The 19,688-nt window shown below is 45.5% G+C and overlaps 1 protein-coding gene across 7 annotated transcripts in view; it reads left to right on the plus strand.

The window, feature by feature from the left end:
* The window catches only part of LOC106603263 (roundabout homolog 2), a 171,947-nt gene that overhangs the window by 116,662 nt on the left and 35,597 nt on the right, over window positions 1-19,688 (plus strand). For 4 of the 7 annotated variants that reach the window (XM_014196665.2, XM_014196667.2, XM_014196670.2 and 1 more), the window contains exons 3-9: window positions 7,171-7,328; window positions 7,554-7,674; window positions 7,890-8,028; window positions 11,806-11,942; window positions 13,007-13,018; window positions 17,307-17,431; window positions 18,476-18,647. In XM_014196665.2, coding sequence (XP_014052140.1) covers window positions 7,171-7,328; window positions 7,554-7,674; window positions 7,890-8,028; window positions 11,806-11,942; window positions 13,007-13,018; window positions 17,307-17,431; window positions 18,476-18,647 — 864 coding nt within the window. The remainder of the gene's footprint in view (window positions 1-7,170; window positions 7,329-7,553; window positions 7,675-7,889; window positions 8,029-11,805; window positions 11,943-13,006; window positions 13,019-17,306; window positions 17,432-18,475; window positions 18,648-19,688) is intronic. The other 3 variants (XM_014196666.2, XM_014196669.2, XM_014196672.2) reach the window with 1 other exon arrangement.

Consider the following 19,688-nt stretch of genomic DNA (forward strand, 5'->3'; position numbering starts at 1 on the left):
TGTGCGGGGATGGTTTCATGTGTCTATACTCTCTGGGTGTTGGACTGTGTTTATATGTGGGAGACTAGTGATGCTGTCCCCCAATGCTACTTTTGACCCCAAACCGTCCCCCAGACTACGTCTCCGTCTACAGTCCTGATGAATATGGTAGGTAGCAGTGGCAGCAGTGGGCTACCGTGTGCCCAAATGTGATTAACATGGATTTGGGGTGAATAATCCTAATGGGTACTGTAAGCTGCTTCCAGGGGCTCAGTAGCGCCTGTGGGGGGGGGGCAGAACACACCTGTTTCAACCCCCTAGCCGTCACGCCTTCCCCCTCCTCACTCGCATGGCTCTGGACTTGTTTTGATGCCGTGCTTTCCCTTGGCACAGAAGGTTGGTGGTGGTGGCCTTATTAGCAGCTGCTATTTCACCAACATTGGCACATTATACATTACCCACCATCGTTCTTCAATGCGTAGTGGCGGGGTTTGTAGATTGTGTCTACCAGTATGCCTAAAGGTATCCCGTGCTGTAGAGCATGTGTTATTCTCCCTCAGACCCAAGCCCTGAGATTGTTTCCCCTGCTTACCTTTCTGCTGATTCCCTAGTCAAAGGTCACGTTATCACGCTCTTCAATGAAACAACCAAAAGGACGTGTGTGTATGCAGAAGTGTGATTATGGATTGGTGTGATAGCATGGCATTACCATATTAATGAGCTTTCTCTTTGTCCTGAATGGCAGCTGTTGCAAATGGGAACATGTTTACCGTGGCCACGTCCTCCACCTGTTTACATTCTATAGCTCTAAACATATACATGCTGTGTGCCATCTGCATGTGTCCAGCAGAAAGAATGTAATCGTAGCCCGACAGTAAACAAAGCTCAGAATATTCCTCCCCACTCCGCTCTCTCAGTTTGCTAGGCAGCTCTGCTCGCCACTGTTTGAACACGCGGGATGGTTTTGAGGCACAGATGGTCCCAGGCATTTTGTTGCTTCTCTCTGACACCACTTTTTTAAATTACCTCCCAGCAGAATTGGACCGATGGAGAGAAATGCTGAATTTCATGCAGTTTCATCTGACTGTTTGCTGTTTTATCATTTGTCAGTGAGAAGAAAGGAGAGAGCAGCAGGCATATTGGAGAAGATGAGTGGCGGCCATATTTTTCTCTGGGATTTACAGGCGCGCTCCCTCTGCTTTTCTCTGTCTCATTGTTTCTCTTACACACCTACTCTGAAAAGCTGAACAGTTTAGTTGGTATTTAAACCTGAGCTTAGTGAGAACGCAAGCACGTTTAGGGACATTATTTTGCATTATCAAGTTCTCTCCATTATGGTTGAGCGACCTTTTGCAACACTGCGCTGTGTGATCTCAGCGAAGGAAGACAAGTGCATATAATAAAGCCATGCTCCCCAGGCTATGGCTGCTTTAGTGAAACAAGGCGGATAAAAGGGAAGATTCAGATCCCTGACTCACACTCCCGCTGATGCATAACATTTTCACAATATTGCTGGAAGGTTTTATGATGCTAGCGACCACTGCAAAATAAAATACAACTTCAGACTCTCTCTCTCTCTCTCTGCTATTTCACTCTATCTTTCTTTCTCTCTGTCTCCATCTCTCTCTGGGTTTCTGTCTCTCACTGCTATTTCACTCTCTCTCGCTCTCTCTCCTTATCTACAGTTGAAGTCGGAAGTTTACATACACTAAGTTGACTGTGCCTTTAAACAGCTTGGAACATTCCAGAAAATGATGTCATGGCTTTAGAAGCTTCTGATAGGCTAATTGGCATAATTTGAGTCAATTGGAGGTGTACTTGTGGATGTATTTCAAGGTCTACCTTCAAACTCAGTGCCTCTTTGCTTGACATCATGGGAAAATCAAAAGAAATCAGCCAAGACCTCATAAAAACAATGGTAGACCTCCACAAGTCTGGTTCATCCTTGAGGGCAATTTCCAAATGCCTGAAGGTACCACGTTCATCTGTACAAACAATAGTATGCAAGTATAAACACCATGGGACCACGCAGCCATCATACCGCTCAGGAAGAAGACGCTTTCTGTCTCCTAGAGATGAACATACTTTGGTGCGAAAAGTGCAAATCAATCCCAGAACAACAGCAAAGGACCTTGTGAAGATGCTGGAAGAAACAGGTACAAAGGTATCTATATCCACAGTAAAACGAGTCCTATATAGACATAACCTGAAAGGCCGCTCAGCAAGGAAGAAGCCACTGCTCCAAAACTGCCCCAAAAAAGCCAGACTATGGTTTGCAACTGCACATGGGGGCAAAGATCGTACTTTTTGGAGAAATGTCCTCTGGTCTGATGAAACAATAATAGAACTGTTTGGCCGTAATGACCGCCGTTATTTTTGGAGGAAAAATGGGGAGGCTTGCAAGCCGAAGAACACCATCCCAACCGTGATGCACGGAGGTGGCAGCATCATGTTGTGGGGGTGCTTTGCTGCAAGAGGGACTAAAACACTTCACAAAATTGATGGCATCATGAGGCAGGAAAATGATGTGGATATATTGAAGCAACATCTAAAGACATCAGTCAGGAAGTTAAAGCTTTGTCCCAAATGGGTCTTCTAAATGAACAATGACCCCAAGCATACTTCCAAAGTTTTGGCAAAATGGCTTAAAGTCAAGGTATTGGAGTGGCCATCACAACGCCCCGACCTCAATCCTATAGAACATTTATGGGCAGAACTGAAAAAGCATGTGCGAGCAAGGAGGCCTACAAACCTGACTCAGTTACACCAGCTCTGTCAGGAGGAATTGGCCAAAATTCATCCAACTTACTGTGGAAAGCTTGTGGAAGGCTACCCAAAACGTTTGACCCAAATTAAACAATTTAAAGGAAATGCTGCCAAATACTAATTGAGTGTATGTAAACTTCTGACCCACTGGGAATGTGATGAAAGAATTAAAATCTGAAATAAATCATTCTCTCTACTATTATTCTGACATTTCACATTCTTAAAATAAAGTGGTGATCCTAACTGACCTAAGACAGATAATTTTTACTAGGTTTAAATGGAAGGAATTGTGACATTTACATTTTAGTCATTTAGCAGACGCTCTTATCCAGAGTGATTAGGGCATTCATCTTAAGATAGCTAGGTGCGAGAACCACATATTACACCCCCCACCCCCCTAACACACCCACTCCCACAGTGTACTGTGCTGCAGACGGCATCCTGTCAGTGTCCAGTCCTAGAAACACACAGAGCCTGTGGGCCACTGAGCCATTTCCAGTATGACTGGGCAAGAGATGACATCAGAACCCAGCGATTGACTTATTGTCAAACACAGAACTATTATCTAATTGTAGTAAATCAGGCCTTTAAATACCTTTTTTTTCCCCCCAGATTGTGTTAAGTCCTTCAGTTTGTTATAAACATTTATTAAAAGCCATTTGTCATCAAACCATATATTTCTATGTTACAGTATTTTCAGACACAGAAGATGTAGATGCTGTTGTACAGTAGAAGGCACGTTTAAGTGGGTGAGGGAGAGAAGTAGGTTAGGTAAGGTTGGGAGCAGGAGAAGCGTGAGAGTCAGTGAATGCGTAAAGAGACAGAAGAGTAGACGATAATCAATTATAGATGTTGAAGTGGGGTCTGTGGGAGCTCTTTTACTGTAATTGGGAGAACGTAGAGAGAGAGAGAGAGAGAGAGAGAGAGAGAGAGGGGGAAGGGGGAGCGGAGGAGAGCGTCCACTGCCACCTACATCTTCAATTTACATTACATGACAAGAGGACGGGATGCTAATGCAACATGATTGTAGTTACCACTTAACTGTTAACCATTCATGGTGACTGGATGGCTGGATGTCTGGCTGACCCGCAGGCGAATGGAAGACGGAGACATTGGTACATCTCTGTGAGAGGAGTGTGTCATATACTGTCCCAATGTTAAAAGTTATGAAGGGAGAGGCACTCACTGTCATAGTCAAGACATGTCACCAGTCACATAGACAGACACCTAAGGAGTAGGATACAAGTTGGGGCGTCAGTGGTTTAAATATCAGTAATTGGATGTGACCTGCTGATTGATGTTACTTATCATGTCGTGTCCATTAATAATCAGTAGCATCCTTACCCCGCTTTGCTCCTCGAGCTTCAGTTGCTTATACGTGATCTGTGTGTCTATTGTATAAACAATTGAAATGACTGTATATACTTTGTTTGCCGCCAGCCACATCCTCTCTGTGAGTGGCTTTTGGTCTGTTGTCTGTGCTTGCCTGCTGTCGCTGCCTGGCTGCTGAAATGAGAGCTTTCTAATAGGTAATGTTCTAGGCTCATGGCCCTGGGGAACGCTGGGTAAACGCTCGCCGTCTCGACTCTGAAGTTTCTCCTGACTGATTGCTGATGACTTTTTTAGGGCACAGACATGCTAAGTTGTTTATTTATTCAAAAATCCCCCAATGCAAATAACCCCCTCCCTGTTCCAGACCCCATTGGGTGTCTGTTGTCTCTTTCGCTCTCCATCTCTGGCTCTTTTTGATAAAGCATCATCAGCAAATGTTGGTAGTACGTGACCCGGGCAACTGTGTTAGTGTATGTGCGCGTGTGCACGTGCACGTGTGTAGGCTATGTGTCATAAGTGTGACAGAAATGGGACAGGCCTCTGACTGCTGTTGAGAAAGTGACACGCCCCTGCAGGCTGTTCTCATCACATAGACTATTCAACAAACTCCAAGCTACTGTTCAGCAGACCTGTGTCAAGAGAGATCATATTATAAAACACCCCATTCTACAGCCAGCAATGCCAGTAGTAGTCCTAGTTGTTGGACTCTGTTACAGCATTGGCCTACATGCAGTATAGACGGGTTGGTTGTTTAGCAGCAAAACCGACGCGTGCACAACTATGGGGCAAAACACACTGGGTTGGCTTAGATTGGTGACAACTATATTTAGTCTCCAATGTTTATTGGAAACATAAATACATTTGCACAATGAGCACTTGTTGTTTCTAAAATACATTGTTACAGTTGTTGGTTAGCTAGCTAGTGAATTTGAGCCTTATTAGCCAGGAATTTATTTGCCATTGTAATCCTTGGGCAAGCCGTGTTTTTTTAAATGTATTTATTTAATACATTTTTGGGATGGAAAGCCGATTTACCTTAAACCACTAAAACCAGATATAAAGTATGTAGAAAAGATAATAGAGTGGATCTATATATTTTTTTTATGCCAGGTCGCAATTGTAAATGAGAACTTGTTCTCAACTTGCCTACCTGGTTAAATAAAGGTGAAATAAAAAATAAATAAAATAATCTTTAAGAACTAACAATCACCAAAATAGAAGCTAGACAGTCAGGCAGAATTAAAAATTCAAACAATGTTTTGTTGTTCTGTTTGAACAAAAGAACACAGCATTATCCATGGCAAAATGCATAGAATTACAGAAAACTAGCTTTAAAACTGCAACATTTTGCATGGCAAAATGTGTAGAATTGCAAGGTATTGGCTTAAAAATGTCTCTACAACGCCAAGATAGGGGCCTCTGAAATGTTCTCTAAAATGTAGCTGCGCTGGCGGCCAGACCCGAATTCATTGCCACGCCCCCTACCATGCTCCCTGCCACGCCCCCTGCCACACCACCTAAGCCCCTTTTTGATCCAGAACAAAACCTGTTATCATAACGTGGCATCAGTCAAAACACCTCAAAACAGGACTTGGTATCAATAATAAGATACAATTACCTGAAACGATTCACCTCTTGTCATTGTTGCTAGTTATCTGGCCATCCAGAATCACAACAACACATGGCCTTCTATCCCATTGAAGCGTGCGCATAGTTATTGTAACATCGTTGGATGTTATCGTGTAAGATTTGCATACCTCTTTTATGACAGAGTACGTTGCGAGACCAAAGCCAGAAATAACAACCAGCTGCTATTTAACACCTACTCTCTTTTTAAATCATTATCACTCATTGTATTGCTCACATGCAGTTTCAAGCCCTTTTCATCTCTGCTTTCTGTGTCTATGGTGTTTAGCAAAGTCGTATTTCTCAAATACTGTAGATAGATTTCTGTCTCATTTCGGTAGGCTTGAATCATGGCAAGGTTTAAATGATTGCCTTCAGCTACATGTACGGGACCAGTTTGTAATATTAGGATGCAGTAACCAGATGCACCACCACCTCAAGCTCCCCTCTCACCTCACATAATGAGGACTTCATGTAATGAGGCCCCTATGGTCATTTATATCCAAATATCTTCACATTGCACCATATTTTTACCAACCGTCATGCTAGAGAATTGAAGCCCATTTCAGAATCTTTCTATTGGGTCAGATTTCTACCTTCTCAGAGGTGTGCAGGGTTGCATCTAAATTCACTTCGCTGACCAAAATGTGTTCTCTCCCAGAGTTGTGTTTTTTCCTTTTGTCCTCACTGTGGTGGAACAAATACAGCGTGAATATGTGGCTCTTACATTGTCACGTTTACATTTTAGTCATTTAGCAGATGCTCTTATCCAGAGCGACAGTTAGTGCGTTCATCTTAAGCTAGCTAGGTGAGGCAACCACCTATCATAGTCATAGTAAGTACATTTCCTCAATAAAGTAGCTATCAGCAAAGTCAGTGCTATTAAGACAAGTGTTTGCGTAAGAATTGCATTATTTTTCTTCCTGAAAGCTTGTTTATTGTATTGCATCCGTATGGAATATCACGCTCAGCGCATTCTGAAGGTGCAATGTTTTAAGTGGGGGTGTCACTATGGGGTGGAAGAAAGGCTTGTCTGAGTGAGTAGAGGAGTGACGTGTGACAGTGACAGAACCCACCCAGCCATATGGCTCTGTAGACCTGGCCAGGCCTCTGTGACTGAGACACCCCTGATCTCGTCTGCCACAGCTTCCTGTGATTGACAGCAGGACCTCGGGGCTCTGGCTCCATCCCACACAATTCCTGTTTGACTAGAATTCTGCTCGAGGCTCTGGCTCTCCTCCAGTTATTATCTTAACTCTGCTACTAGCTGACAGAGTGCAACGTTATTTCTACACTGTATATTACATATATTGTCCGTGAACTCTTGTTTTTTTGTTTGTTGATCATCCAGCTTGGATTATCTACCCACACAGTGGATGAAACACTACATCCAATATATCCACAATGAACCTAGTAAAGAAAACCTGGTTAGAAAGAGTCTAACCCCCTTCTCTCTGTTTCTCCCAGTGTTGCGTGATGACTTCAGACAGAACCCCCAGGACATGGTGGTGGCAGTGGGGGAGCCTGCCACCCTGGAGTGCCAGCCTCCTCGTGGGCACCCTGAGCCCACCACCTTCTGGAGAAAAGACAAGGCCCGTCTGGACCTCAAAGGTGACAGGGTCACTGTGAGTACAGCACTTCTTTCGGGACACGCTCCTCTATGCCGACTCTCATTAGGGATGGCTGAGCTATGCAAAATCACTTAACCACCGTCTCCGTCTGGGGTAGAGTGACGTGGGTATAACCCCGTTTCAATCAGTGGCTAGTAGTCACAACGGTTCTCGTCACTGAAAGCAGTGTACAGCGTGTCTGATTTAGACGTTGTTACGCTGTCTCTGTCTATCTGTCAGGTACGTGGAGGGAAGTTGACCATCTCCAACACCAGGAAGAGTGACGCAGGGATGTATGTGTGTGTGGCCACCAACATGGTGGGGGAGAGAGACAGTGAGACGGCTCAGCTCTCTGTGTTCGGTAAGGACAGACTCACCCCCTGGTGCTTCCTGTAATAGCTGCACTGTCTACATGCTACCTGTTTTACAAGTGCTTGTAGACTCATGTCCTGTGTGTGTGTGTGTGTGTGTGTGTGTGTGTGTGTGTGTGTGTGTGTGTGTGTGTGTGTGTGTGTGTGTGTGTGTGTGTGTGTGTGTGTGTGTGTGTGTGTGTGTGTGTGTGTGGTGGTTGTCCAGAGAGACCCACGTTTGTCCGTCGGCCGGTGAACCAGGTGGTCCTGGTAGAGGAGAGTTTGGAGCTCAGGTGTCAGGTACAGGGAGACCCACCTCCCTCATTACGCTGGAGGAAGGACGACGTGGATATACCCCGTGGCAGGTGAGGAGAGAGGGAGTGTGTGTGTGTGTGTGTGTCCGTGTTTTCTATGAGTTCCTGCTGTGGCTGTGGTGGTTGAAACAGGTGTTCATATGGATTGTGAGACAGGACTAATGAGTCCCAGTCTACAGCAGGTAAACTCCTGACATGTTACTACAGCTTGGATCACGATACCTAACATTATTTCTCAAAGCCCACAGTCCTGTTCTTAAACCCAGATGAAATGTCATCTATTGCACTTACTATGCGCGTGCTACCCTGAGGTACAAATTGGATCTATTGTGTTTTCAGGCTGACGTGTCCATGTGTGTGAGGGCATGAGTATTCTGTATATTGCCATTTATGTCTCTTGTGCATGCGTGCGTTCACAATGTATGAATCCACAAATTGAATTTCTTTACTCTCCTTCGTCCTTTCTATCTCTATTTCTGGATGTATATTTTAGTATTTGAGCTCTCAATTTTCTATGCTAAACAGTGAGGGAAAAAAGTATTTCATCCCCTGCTGATTTTGTACGTTTGCCCACTGACAAAGAAATGATCAGTGTATAATTTTAATGTTAGGTTTATTTGAACAGTGAGAGACAGAATAACAACAAAAAAATCCAGAAAAACGTATGTAAAAAATGTTATAAATTGATTTGCATTTTAATGAGGGAAATAAGTATTTGACCCCCTCTCAATCAGAAAGATTTCTGGCTCCCAGGTGTCTTTTATACAGGTAACAAGCTGAGATTAGGAGCACACTCTTAAAGGGAGTGCTCCTAATCTCAGCTTGTTACCTGTATAAAAGACACCTGTCCACAGAAGCAATCAATCAATCAGATTCCAAACTCTCCACCATGGCCAAGACCAAAGAGCTCTCCAAGGATGTCAGGGACAAGATTGTAGACCTACACAAGGCTGGAATGGGCTACAAGACCATCGCCAAGCAGCTTGGTGAGAAGGTGACAACAGTTGGTGCGATTATTCGCAAATGGAAGAAACACAAAAGAACTGTCAATCTCCCTCGGCCTGGGTTCTCCATGCAAGATCTCACCTCGTGGAGTTGCAATGATCATGAGAATGGTGAGGAATCAGCCCAGAACTACACGGGAGGATCTTGTCAATGATCTCAAGGCAGCTGGGACCATAGTCACCAAGAAAACAATTGGTAACACGCTATGCCGTGAAGGACTGAAATCCTGCAGCGCCCGCAAGGTCCCCCTACTCAAGAAAGCACATATATATGCCCGTCTGAAGTTTGCCAATGAACATCTGAATGATTCAGACGACAACTGGGTGAAAGTGTTGTGGTCATATGAGACCAAAATGGAGTTCTTTGGCATCAACTCAACTCGCCGTGTTTGGAGGAGGAGGAATGCTGCCTATGACCCCAAGAACACCATCCCCACGGTCAAACATGGAGGTGGAAACATTATGCTTTTGGGGTGTTTTTCTGCTAAGGGGACAGGACAACTTCACCTCATCAAAGGGACGATGGACGGGGCCATGTACCGTCAAATCTTGGGTGAGAACCTCCTTCCCTCAGCCAGGGCATTGAAAATGGGTCGTGGATGGGTATTCCAGCATGACAATGACCCAAAACACACGGCCAAGGCAACAAAGGAGTGGCTCAAGAAGAAGAAGCACATTAAGGTCCTGGAGTGGCCTAGCCAGTCTCCAGACCTTAATCCCATAGAAAATCTGTGGAGGGAGCTGAAGGTTCGAGTTGCCAAACGTCAGCCTCGAAACCTTAATGACTTGGAGAAGATCTGTGAAGAGGAGTGGGACAAAATCACTCCTGAGATGTGTGCGAACCTGGTGGCCAACTACAAGAAACGTTTGACCTCTGTAATTGTCAACAAGGGTTTTGCCAGCAAGTACTAAGTCATGTTTTGCAGAGTGGTCAAATTAAAATGCAAATCAATTTATAACATTTTTGACATGCGTTTTTCTAGATTTTTTTGTTGTTATTCTGTCTCTCACTGTTCAAATAAACCTACCATTAAAATTATAGACTGATCATTTCTTTGTCAGTGGGCAAACGTACAAAATCAGGAGGGGATCAAATACTTTTTTCCCTCACTGTAGCAGCACTAGCTAGTCTCAGAAATAATAATGATGTGTATATAGCGACACTACACAAGGCCCCAGGTCTAACAATGTCCTCTATTTAGGCTATTACTTTGTATCATACCATGCTGCCAATGGAGTCAATGTTTGTTTAAGTTCACAGCATAAAACTACATTTACCATGACTCTCTGGTCTCTTCGTCACTGTAACGGAAAACGCTGTCTCACAGTTTGTCAATATTTAATCCCATATGACATCTTTGACCATATTGTCATCTGCGTGAGAGGAAATGTGATTTTCCCTCCATGGCATAAGTGTGTATTTCTAAAGGAAGTAGCTGCCCTAAAGTAGTGGTGTGTGATAGTGTTAGTGGTGGTACAGCATCAGCAGCATGTGTCTGAGACAGGATGTGGCTGTGGGGAGTGCTCTCTCAGACAGGGGTAGAGTAGAGTCTGTCTGTCTGTCTGCTCACTCCTTACTCCCTTCTTCCCCATGACTCCAGAAACATGCCCTACTTCCAGACCAGCCTTCCTCCCTTCTCTCTTTCTTTCTCTCAGTCTCTCTCTTACTCTCCCTCCCTCCCTCTCTTTCCCCATCCCTCCATCCCTCCCAGACCGGCCCTCCAAGGAGGTGTGTATGTGGGTCAGAGACGTGACGTGACTGGAGTCTTCACAAGGTTCAGTCAGACAGACCAACTGTCCGAACGGACAGAAAAGCTTGAGTGATATTTTCCCCCTCACTTTTCTCAACTTCTCCTGGGTCTGTGACCCCTCCCGCCATGTCCCCCGTCATTATGTTTCACTGCTCTGCTCGTCTCACATGTCCAGATGGTATCGAAGACTAGACAGGTTTACAGGCTGCTGGTCTGTCTGCTTCAGAGACCAGAGGAGGCCCCTTAGAGGGGTGAGTCCAGCTCCATAATGCTCCATGCTCTGTAGCCATGTCAAACCCTCTGCCCCTGAGTGATGGACTGTTAGCCCTGCTCTGTTAGGACTGCTGTTTCTCTCACTGCTGAGACTAGCTGGCTGCTGTGATGCGTAGTGTATCTTTATGAATTAGTCCTTACTGCCAAGTCTTTCTCATCCGTAGCAGTGTCTGTCTGTCTGTCTGTCTGTCTGTCTGTCTGTCTGTCTGTCTGTCTGTCTGTCTGTCTGTCTGTCTGTCGGTGTGGATTTATGCGAGTGCACCAGATACAGTATGTCAGATACAGTATAGTCTCTCTCTCTCTCCATCTTTCGCTTTCTCACACACACAAACTCACGCACTCACCCCACACTGGGTGCCCTTCTTCATAAATATTGAAATAGAGGAACAGTCAAGGTTCCAGCTGAAAGCACCTTTCATTTTGCCATGCCTTTCATCCCTGAATAATTGCCCCCCCTTCTCCTCCTCCTATGTAGCAGAACAGTCTCTCTGCTGCAGGGAGTCTTAAGTACCTCAGGAAGCCTCGCTTTATTCTTCAAACAGCCTATGTCCACAACCTATTATTTTATGTAAGCTTTACTCTGAAATGTCCCAGAATGGGTTACTTACTGTAGTAAGCATACAGTAAATTGTTTTGTCTAATTGTTATTTATACAGAACTTTGCCCCTTTTTCCAGTCGTTTCAAAGCAGCCGTTTATCAAAACAGTCGTGGCATGCAAGCCGGCAGAGGTGTGAGACTGATTACGGCAAGCTAGACTTCACTCGAATGTGAACCCTCCTCTCCCCCTCTCCTTCCCCAGGTATGACATCCGATATGAGAAGGAGGATTTCCTCCTGAGAATCAAGAAGGCGTTGGCTGGGGACCAGGGGACCTTCACCTGCGTGGCCGAGAACCGTGTGGGCAAAGTGGAGGCCTCGGCTACCCTCACCGTCAGGGGTGAGTGCAGGCAACTATAGGAGACAGCCAGACACCTGTCACTAATCCTGTTCCTGGAGCTGTGGTAACAGTCTCAGCAGGGTGGGCCCAGGCCATTCCTCTCCCCCACCCCACCATGTGAGTGTTATTGCCTGCTGTGAGCCCAGAGCTGGGCTCAGTCCTGCTCTCTCCCCAACAAGAACAGTCTCACTTCACGATTCAACATTTTTCCTATAACATAAAAAACTTCACGGTAAGTTTAGGCATTAATTCCGACTGGTTAAGGTAAGGGTACATGTAAGGGATAAGGTTTGGGATAAGGTAAGGGTCAAGGTTTGGCATCAGATTGAACCTGCGATCCTCGGAGCCGAAACATGCAGTTTAAGCCCTTTGTTTATCCCCATCCACAAGGTCCGAGCAAACCCCAAGCCTACGAGATTAACACATGCTCACGTTGCCCCTAGTGGACAGTACTGAAGGCATTTCCCGACGTCCTGGGGACCTGGACAAACGTTGAATACTAAAGTCTATCTGGTGTGAACTTGCTGCTCTCCCAGGGCCCAGGCTGGATGAATGCACCAGGACTTCCAGCCTCCACTCAGATATGAGCAACTTAACCAGAACCAATTGTGTTACCCACCCTGTATCTCACTATCCATTCCACCTCGCCTGCACATCACCACGCCTCACTGTGTCCTCTGTCAACTGGGGTGTTAATAGGAGAATTGGTGGCGTGAGAAAGTGTTTTCAGGGTATTTGAGGAGAAGAGGGTGAGGGATCCAGCTTTCTGTCTTTTGCTTTCACATCAGCACGTTGTCAAGTGACAATTCTGTGGTGTTCCCACATCTGTGAATACGCCTAAGTGTACAAGGCTATTGTGTTAAACTATACACCACTCCATGATGATACCCAGGTTTTATTTCCTTTACCTGAGCCCCATTCTCCTGCTCCTTACCTGCTGGAGTTTTGTACCCAACATCACCTCATTCATTTCTGATTTCCATGTTTTTTCTTTCCCTCTCCTCTCCTCTCTTCTCCATCTTGTGTTTTGTCTTCACCCACCCATACCATTGTTCTGTCACCAGCTCGTCCTGTTGGTAAGTATGAGCTGATCCCATTGTGCATGCATTGCTTTCTTTTTCTCTGTCACACACACATATACGCACTAGCTAAAGCTCAATAAATATTCCTACACTTACAGTACCAGTCAAAAGTTTGGACACACCTACTCACACAAGGGTTTTTCTTTATTTTGACTATTTTCTACATTGTAGAATAATAGTGTGTCAGGAATCAAGGTAAGACCCAAGTGCAGACTGTGTGAAGTAACAATGTTTATTGTAACCACAGGGGCAGGCAAACAAGAAGGTCAAGGCAGGCAGGGGTCGATAATCCAGAGGTGGATCAAAGGTACAGGACGGCAGGCAGGCTCAGGGGCAGGGACAGGCAGAGTTCAGTAATCCAGAGGTGGATCAAAGGTAGAGGACGGCAGGCAGGCAGGCTCAGGGACAGGCAGAGTGGTCAGGCGGGCGGGTACAGGGTCAGGACAGGCAAGGGTCAAAAACCAGGAGGGCGAGAAAAAGAGAGGCAGGGAAAAGACAGGAGCTGACAGGACAAACGCTAAGCTTGACAAACAAGACGAACTGGCACAGGCAGACAGAAAACACAGGTATACATACCCAGAGGATAAGTGGGGAAGATGGGCGACACCTGGAGGGGGTGGAGACAAGCACAAGGACAGGTGAAATGGATCAGGCCGTGACATAGTGAAGACATCAAAACTATGAAATAACACATGTGGAATCATGTAGTAACCAAAAAAACTGTTAAACAAATCAAAATATAATTATGCAATAAGGCCCGAGGGGGTGAAGTATATGGCCAATATATCACGACGCAAAGCGGAGTGCCTGGATACAGCCCTTAGCTGTGATATAAGCTCAGCAAAAAAAAGAAACGTCCCTTTTTCAGGACCCTGTCTTTCAAAGATAATTGGTAAAAATCCAAATAACGTCACAGATCTTCATTGTAAAGGGTTTAAACACTGTTTCCCATGCTTGTTCAATGAACCATAAACAATTAATGAACATGCACCTGTGGAATGGTCATTAAGACACTAACAGCTTACAGACGGTAGGCAATTAAGGTCACAGTTATGAATACTTAGGACACTAAAGAGGCCTTTCTACTGACTCTGAAAAACACCAAAAGAAAGATGTCCAGGGTCCCTGCTCATCTGTGTGAACGTGCCTTAGGCATGCACCAAGAAGGCATGAGGACTGCAGATGTGGCCAGGGCATTAAATTGCAATGTCCGTACTGTGAAAATCCAATGACAGCGCTACAGGGAGACAGGACGGACAGCTGATCGTCCTCTCAGTGGCAGACCACGTGTAACAACACCTGCACAGGATCGGTACATCTGAATATCACACCTGTAGGACAGGTACAGAATGGCAACAACAACTGCCGGAGTTACACCAGGAACGCACAATCCCTCCATCAGTGCTCAAAATGTCCGCAATAGGTTGAGAGAGGCTGGACTGAGGGCTTGTAGGCCTGTTGTAAGGCATGTCCTCACCAGACATCACTGGCAACAACATCGCCTATGGACACAAACCCACCGTTGCTGGACCAGACAGGACTGGCAAAAAGTGCTCTTCACTGACGAGTGGCAGTTTTGTCTCACCAGGAGTGATGGTCGGATTCGCGTTTATCGACGAAGGAATGAGCTTTACACCAAGGCCGGTACTCTGGAGCGGGATCGATTTGGAGGTGGAGGGTCCGTCATGGTCTGGGGCGGTGTGTCACAGCATCATCGGACTAAGCTTGTTGTCATTGCAGACAATCTCAACACTGTGCGTTACAGGGAATACATCCTCCTCCCTCATGTGGTACCCTTCCTGCAGGCCTATCCTGACATGACCCTCCAGCATGACAATGCCACCAGCCATACTGCTTGTTCTGTGCGTGATTTCCTGCAAGACAGGAATGTCCGTGTTCTGCCATGGCCAGCGAAGAGCCCCGGATCTCAATCCCATTGAGCATGTTTGAGCACGTCTGGGACCTGTTAGATCGGAGGGTGAGGGCTAGGGCCATTCTCCCCAGAAATGTCCGGGAACTTGCAGGTGCCTTGGGGTAACATCTCACAGCAAGAACTGGCAAATCTGGTGCAGTCCATGAGGAGGAGATGCACTGCAGTACATATTGCAGCTGGTGGCCACACCAGATACTGACTGTTACTTTAGAATTTAACCCCACCTTTGTTCACAGACACATTATTCAATTTCTGTTAGTCACATGTCTGTGGAACTTCTTCAGTTTATGTCTCAGTTGTTGAATCTTGTTATGTTCATACAAATATTTACAGATGTTAAGTTTGCTGAAAATAAACGCAGTTCTTTTTTTGACTGAGTTTATTGGCCATAAACTACAAACCCCCGAGGTGCCTTATTGCTATTATAAACTGTATTACCAACGTAATTAGAGCAGTAATAATAAATGTTTTGTTATTCCGGTTGTATACGGTCTGATATAGCACGGGTGTCAGCCAATCAGCATTCAGCGTATAATTTAGATTTTAGATTCTTCAAAGTAGCCACCCTTTGCCTTGATGACATCTTTGCACACTCTTGGCATTCTCTCAACCAGGTTCATGAGGAATGCTTTTCCAACAGTCTTGAAGGAGTTTCCACATATGCTGAGCACTTGTTGGCTGCTTTTCCTTCATTTTGCGGTCCAACTCATCCAAAACCATCTCAATTGGGTTGATGTCGGGTGATTGTGGAGGCCAGGTTATCTGATGCACCACTCCATCAATCTCCTTCTTGGTCAAATAGCCCTTACACAGCCTGGAGCTGTGTTTTGAGTCATTGTCCTGTTGAAAAACAAAGTATAGTCCCACTAAGCGCAAACCAGATGGGATGGTGTATCACTGCAGAATGCTGTGGTAGCCATGCTGGTTAAATGGGCCTTGAATTCTAAATCACTGACAGTGTCACCAGCAAAGCACCCCCACACCATCACACCTCCTCCATGCTTCACAGTGGGAACCACACATGCGAAAATCATCTGTTGACATACTCTGCGTCTCACAAAGACATGGCAGTTGGAACCAAAAATCCAAAAATTTGGACTCATCAGACCTAAGGACAGATTTCCACCGGTCCAATGTCCATTACTCGTGTTTCTTGGTCCAAGCAAGTCTCTTCTTATTTTTGGTGTCCTTTAGTAGTGGTTTCTTGGCAGCAATTCAACCATGAAGGCCTGATTCACGCAGTCTCCTCTAAACAGTTGATGTTGAGATGTGTCTGTTATTTGAACTCTGTGTAGCATTTATTTGGACTGCAGTCTGAGGCTGGTAACTCTAATGAACTTATCCTCTGCAGCAGAGGTAACTCTGGGTCTTCCTTTCCTGTGGTGGTCCTCATGAGAGACAGTTTCATCATAGCGCTTTATGGTTTTTGCGACTTTACTTGAAGCAACTTTCAAAGTTCTTGAAATGTTCCAGATTGACTGACCTTCATGTCTTAAAGTAATGATGGACTGTCATTTCGCTTTGCTTATTTGAGCTGTTCTTGAGATAATTTGAACTTTGTCTTTTACCAAATAGGGCTATCTTCTGTATACCACCCCTACCTTGTCACAACACAATTGATTGACTCAAATGCATTAAGAAGGAAATAAATTCCACAAATTAACTTTTAATAAGGCACACCTGTTAATTGAAATGCATTCCAGGTGACTACCTCATGAAGCTGGTTGAGAGAATGCCAAGAGTGTGCAAAGCTGTCATCAAGGCATAGGGTGGCTACTTTGAAGAATCTCAAATCTAAAACATATTGTGGTGTGTCCAAACTTTTGACTGGTACTGTACATACACACCCATTAACACCAGCACACATTCACACCTGATTATTCAACATACTAATACATGCACATGTACCTTCTTAGTTTGAACCACCCAACCCAGCCCTTCATTTAGTTGTGTGTTGTTAAGTTAGTTGTAACCCCTCTGTTTCTCCAACTTGCTGGTCAAGATATAGTAGTTGATATGCAGTAGTTCTGATGTAGAGACTACAAGGAGAGAATGTGTGTAAAAGCACCCGTGTTCATGAGTTGGTCTCATTCATTCAGGTTGTGGCCAGCAGGATGAATGGTCTGTGTGGTCTGGTACCTGTAGTAATGTTTCTTCAGAGAGACTACTAGACAATCACGTGTTGCATGTTCCCTGTAGCCTGTAGCCTGTAGCTTGTGGCCTGTAGCCTGTAGCTGAAACCTGTAGCTTCCCTTGATTAGTTTGTGCACATGATCAGAACTGTCTCTAAATGTCTTCCTGCTGTGCTGTGGTGACAGTGGTTTCACTTCTCTGACCTTTGGTCTTCAGAGGCTCCCCAGTTTGTGGTGCGACCCCGGGACCAGATCGTGGCTCAGGGGCACACAGCCACCTTCCCCTGTGAGACCAAGGGCAACCCCCAACCCACTGTGTTCTGGCAACGAGAGGGTAGCCAGGTAAGAAACACCTGTTTGAATAACGTGTGTTGAATGTCTGCATACTTGACTGTGCCTGCGTGTGTTAGCTCTTGCCTATGTGTGTTGGCCTCTTCCTACGCACATAAACAAAAACAACCTTCTCCTAATTGTCTTAATTGAGACATGAAGGTCTGGTCCTGATTGGACTGTGGCTAGAGCCGTGGGACCAGAGGGGGGCGGTCAGGACTCCCGTCCCCGTGACAGTCACATAATGAAGTGGCCATCAATCATCGGTCCACTCCGCATTCTGACCAGCCATTTCTTTCACAAGAAACAGCATTAATTTGCTACATTAGCGTCATTAGGCATAATGGGATTAGGCTAATGTCCTTGCCTTCCCCTCCGTTTGTCTGCTCTCAGGACGCGGAATGGGGAAAAATCTAATTTAAGCGATAGAGAGATCGAGATCTCAAGGCTATGAGTGGGCGGCAGTGAGGACTCACTCAATGTCAAGACTCCTACTGCAGGGCTTCATCACGGGCAGGGCTGACCGCCTCTCACCCACAGTGTAAATGACTAACCACCTTGAGCAGATAGAGGACCCTGACCCCTCGGCCCCCACACTTACTACTGAATTACACACACATTTCTAGGATAAGTGAGTGAATAGGAGCGCTAGTCAGTAATGAACACTGAGAATGGACATGGAGGAAAACAGAACAAGGCTCCAGATGATTGGTTTGACTTGTTGGTGCTTTTTAGTCAATGCAGTGTGCTCTCGCATTGTACATGTGTGGAGTGTGGGACTATACTGTTATATAGCATTATATTGCCAAGGATGACACTCACTGCAATTAAAACTCCCTGTTTAATTCCTGTCACTCTAAATGTCTCTCCTCTTCTTTCACATCTCTTATATAACTAACTGAATGTATTAACCATTTAGCACAGTACAGTTAACATGTACTATTCACTCTCGCTATTAACTGCAACATGTCAATTGAATCTCGCCATGTTTCCTGCTGGTTTTCTTTTGGGCACAGGACAAAACACCATGCTAATGAGTCTCTCCTGTCTTTCCAGGATTTGCTGTTCCCCAGCCAGCCAGCCCAGGGAGACAGCCGTGTGTCAGTGTCAGTGAGTGGAGAGCTGACCATCTCCTCCGTACAGCGCTCTGATGCAGGCTACTACACCTGCCAGGCCCTCACTGTGGCCGGCAGCATCCTGGCCAAGGCTCAGCTGGAGGTGGCAGACGGTGAGAGCATATAGCTCAGTTGGTAGAGCATGGTGTTTGCAACGCCAGGGTTGTGGGTTCGATTCCCACGGGGGGCCAGCACTGAAATGAAATGTATGCATTCACTACTGTAAGTCGCTCTGGATAAGAGCGTCTGCTAAATGACTAAAATGTAAATGTAATACACCGCGGACACACAAAGACACTGCAGACACTGTGCACCTGCAGATGCATATCCTAACCAACAGACAACTACAGAACCTTTGCCAACACAATTGTGCACCTTGCCTGAGAACAATGCACAGCTAAATGCAAGCACACAAACACTGTAACGAACACGATGGGAGACAGAGAGCTGGTTTCAAGCGCAGGGCGCAGAGGGTGTTTATTGGTAAAAGAACACAGGAGGAGGCAGGTAGCTGGGTCCAGGGGCAGGCAGAAGATCAGACACAGTCCAAAAAGGAAATAGTACATGCGGGTATAAGGCTATTAACGTTGCCCGGGAGATCAGGCAATAGGTTGAAACAGGAAATCCAATAGGCTAAAGTACAGGCAGGGAGTAGGCAAAAGACATCGTTAGTGAGGCAGGCCAAACCTATCATACACTGGAGGATTACACTCCGAATAAAAGTGTCACAAAACAAACAATACCTCACAATGATAGGGTGCAAAGAACTGAACTAAATAGTGTGTGATAATGACATACAGGTGTGTGAACAGGCGATCAGAATTCAGGTGATTGGGATCTGGAGAGTGAGCTGCGTTCAGGGGATCTATGTGTTTGAGAGTGTGATTTGGAAGCAGAAGTTACACACACACACACACACACACACTTGCTTGAAAACATTGACTGAAAGGCTGGCCATAAAATGCGTCAGAGGCTGTCTGTTTAATGCTTGGCACTTATCTTGGCTGAGATGTGATGTGCCGAATGCTGCAGGAGCTAATCGGTCAAATGCCTTCATCCACTTCATTAGCGTCTCACTGTGGGAAGTTGAACCATAGAGAGGCCATGAAAATCCTGAAAAGAGTGAAACTGTTCAGATGAAAACTCTCTCCCTG

This window comes from Salmo salar, chromosome ssa04, assembly GCF_905237065.1.
Source record: "Salmo salar chromosome ssa04, Ssal_v3.1, whole genome shotgun sequence".
NCBI lineage: Eukaryota > Metazoa > Chordata > Actinopteri > Salmoniformes > Salmonidae > Salmo > Salmo salar.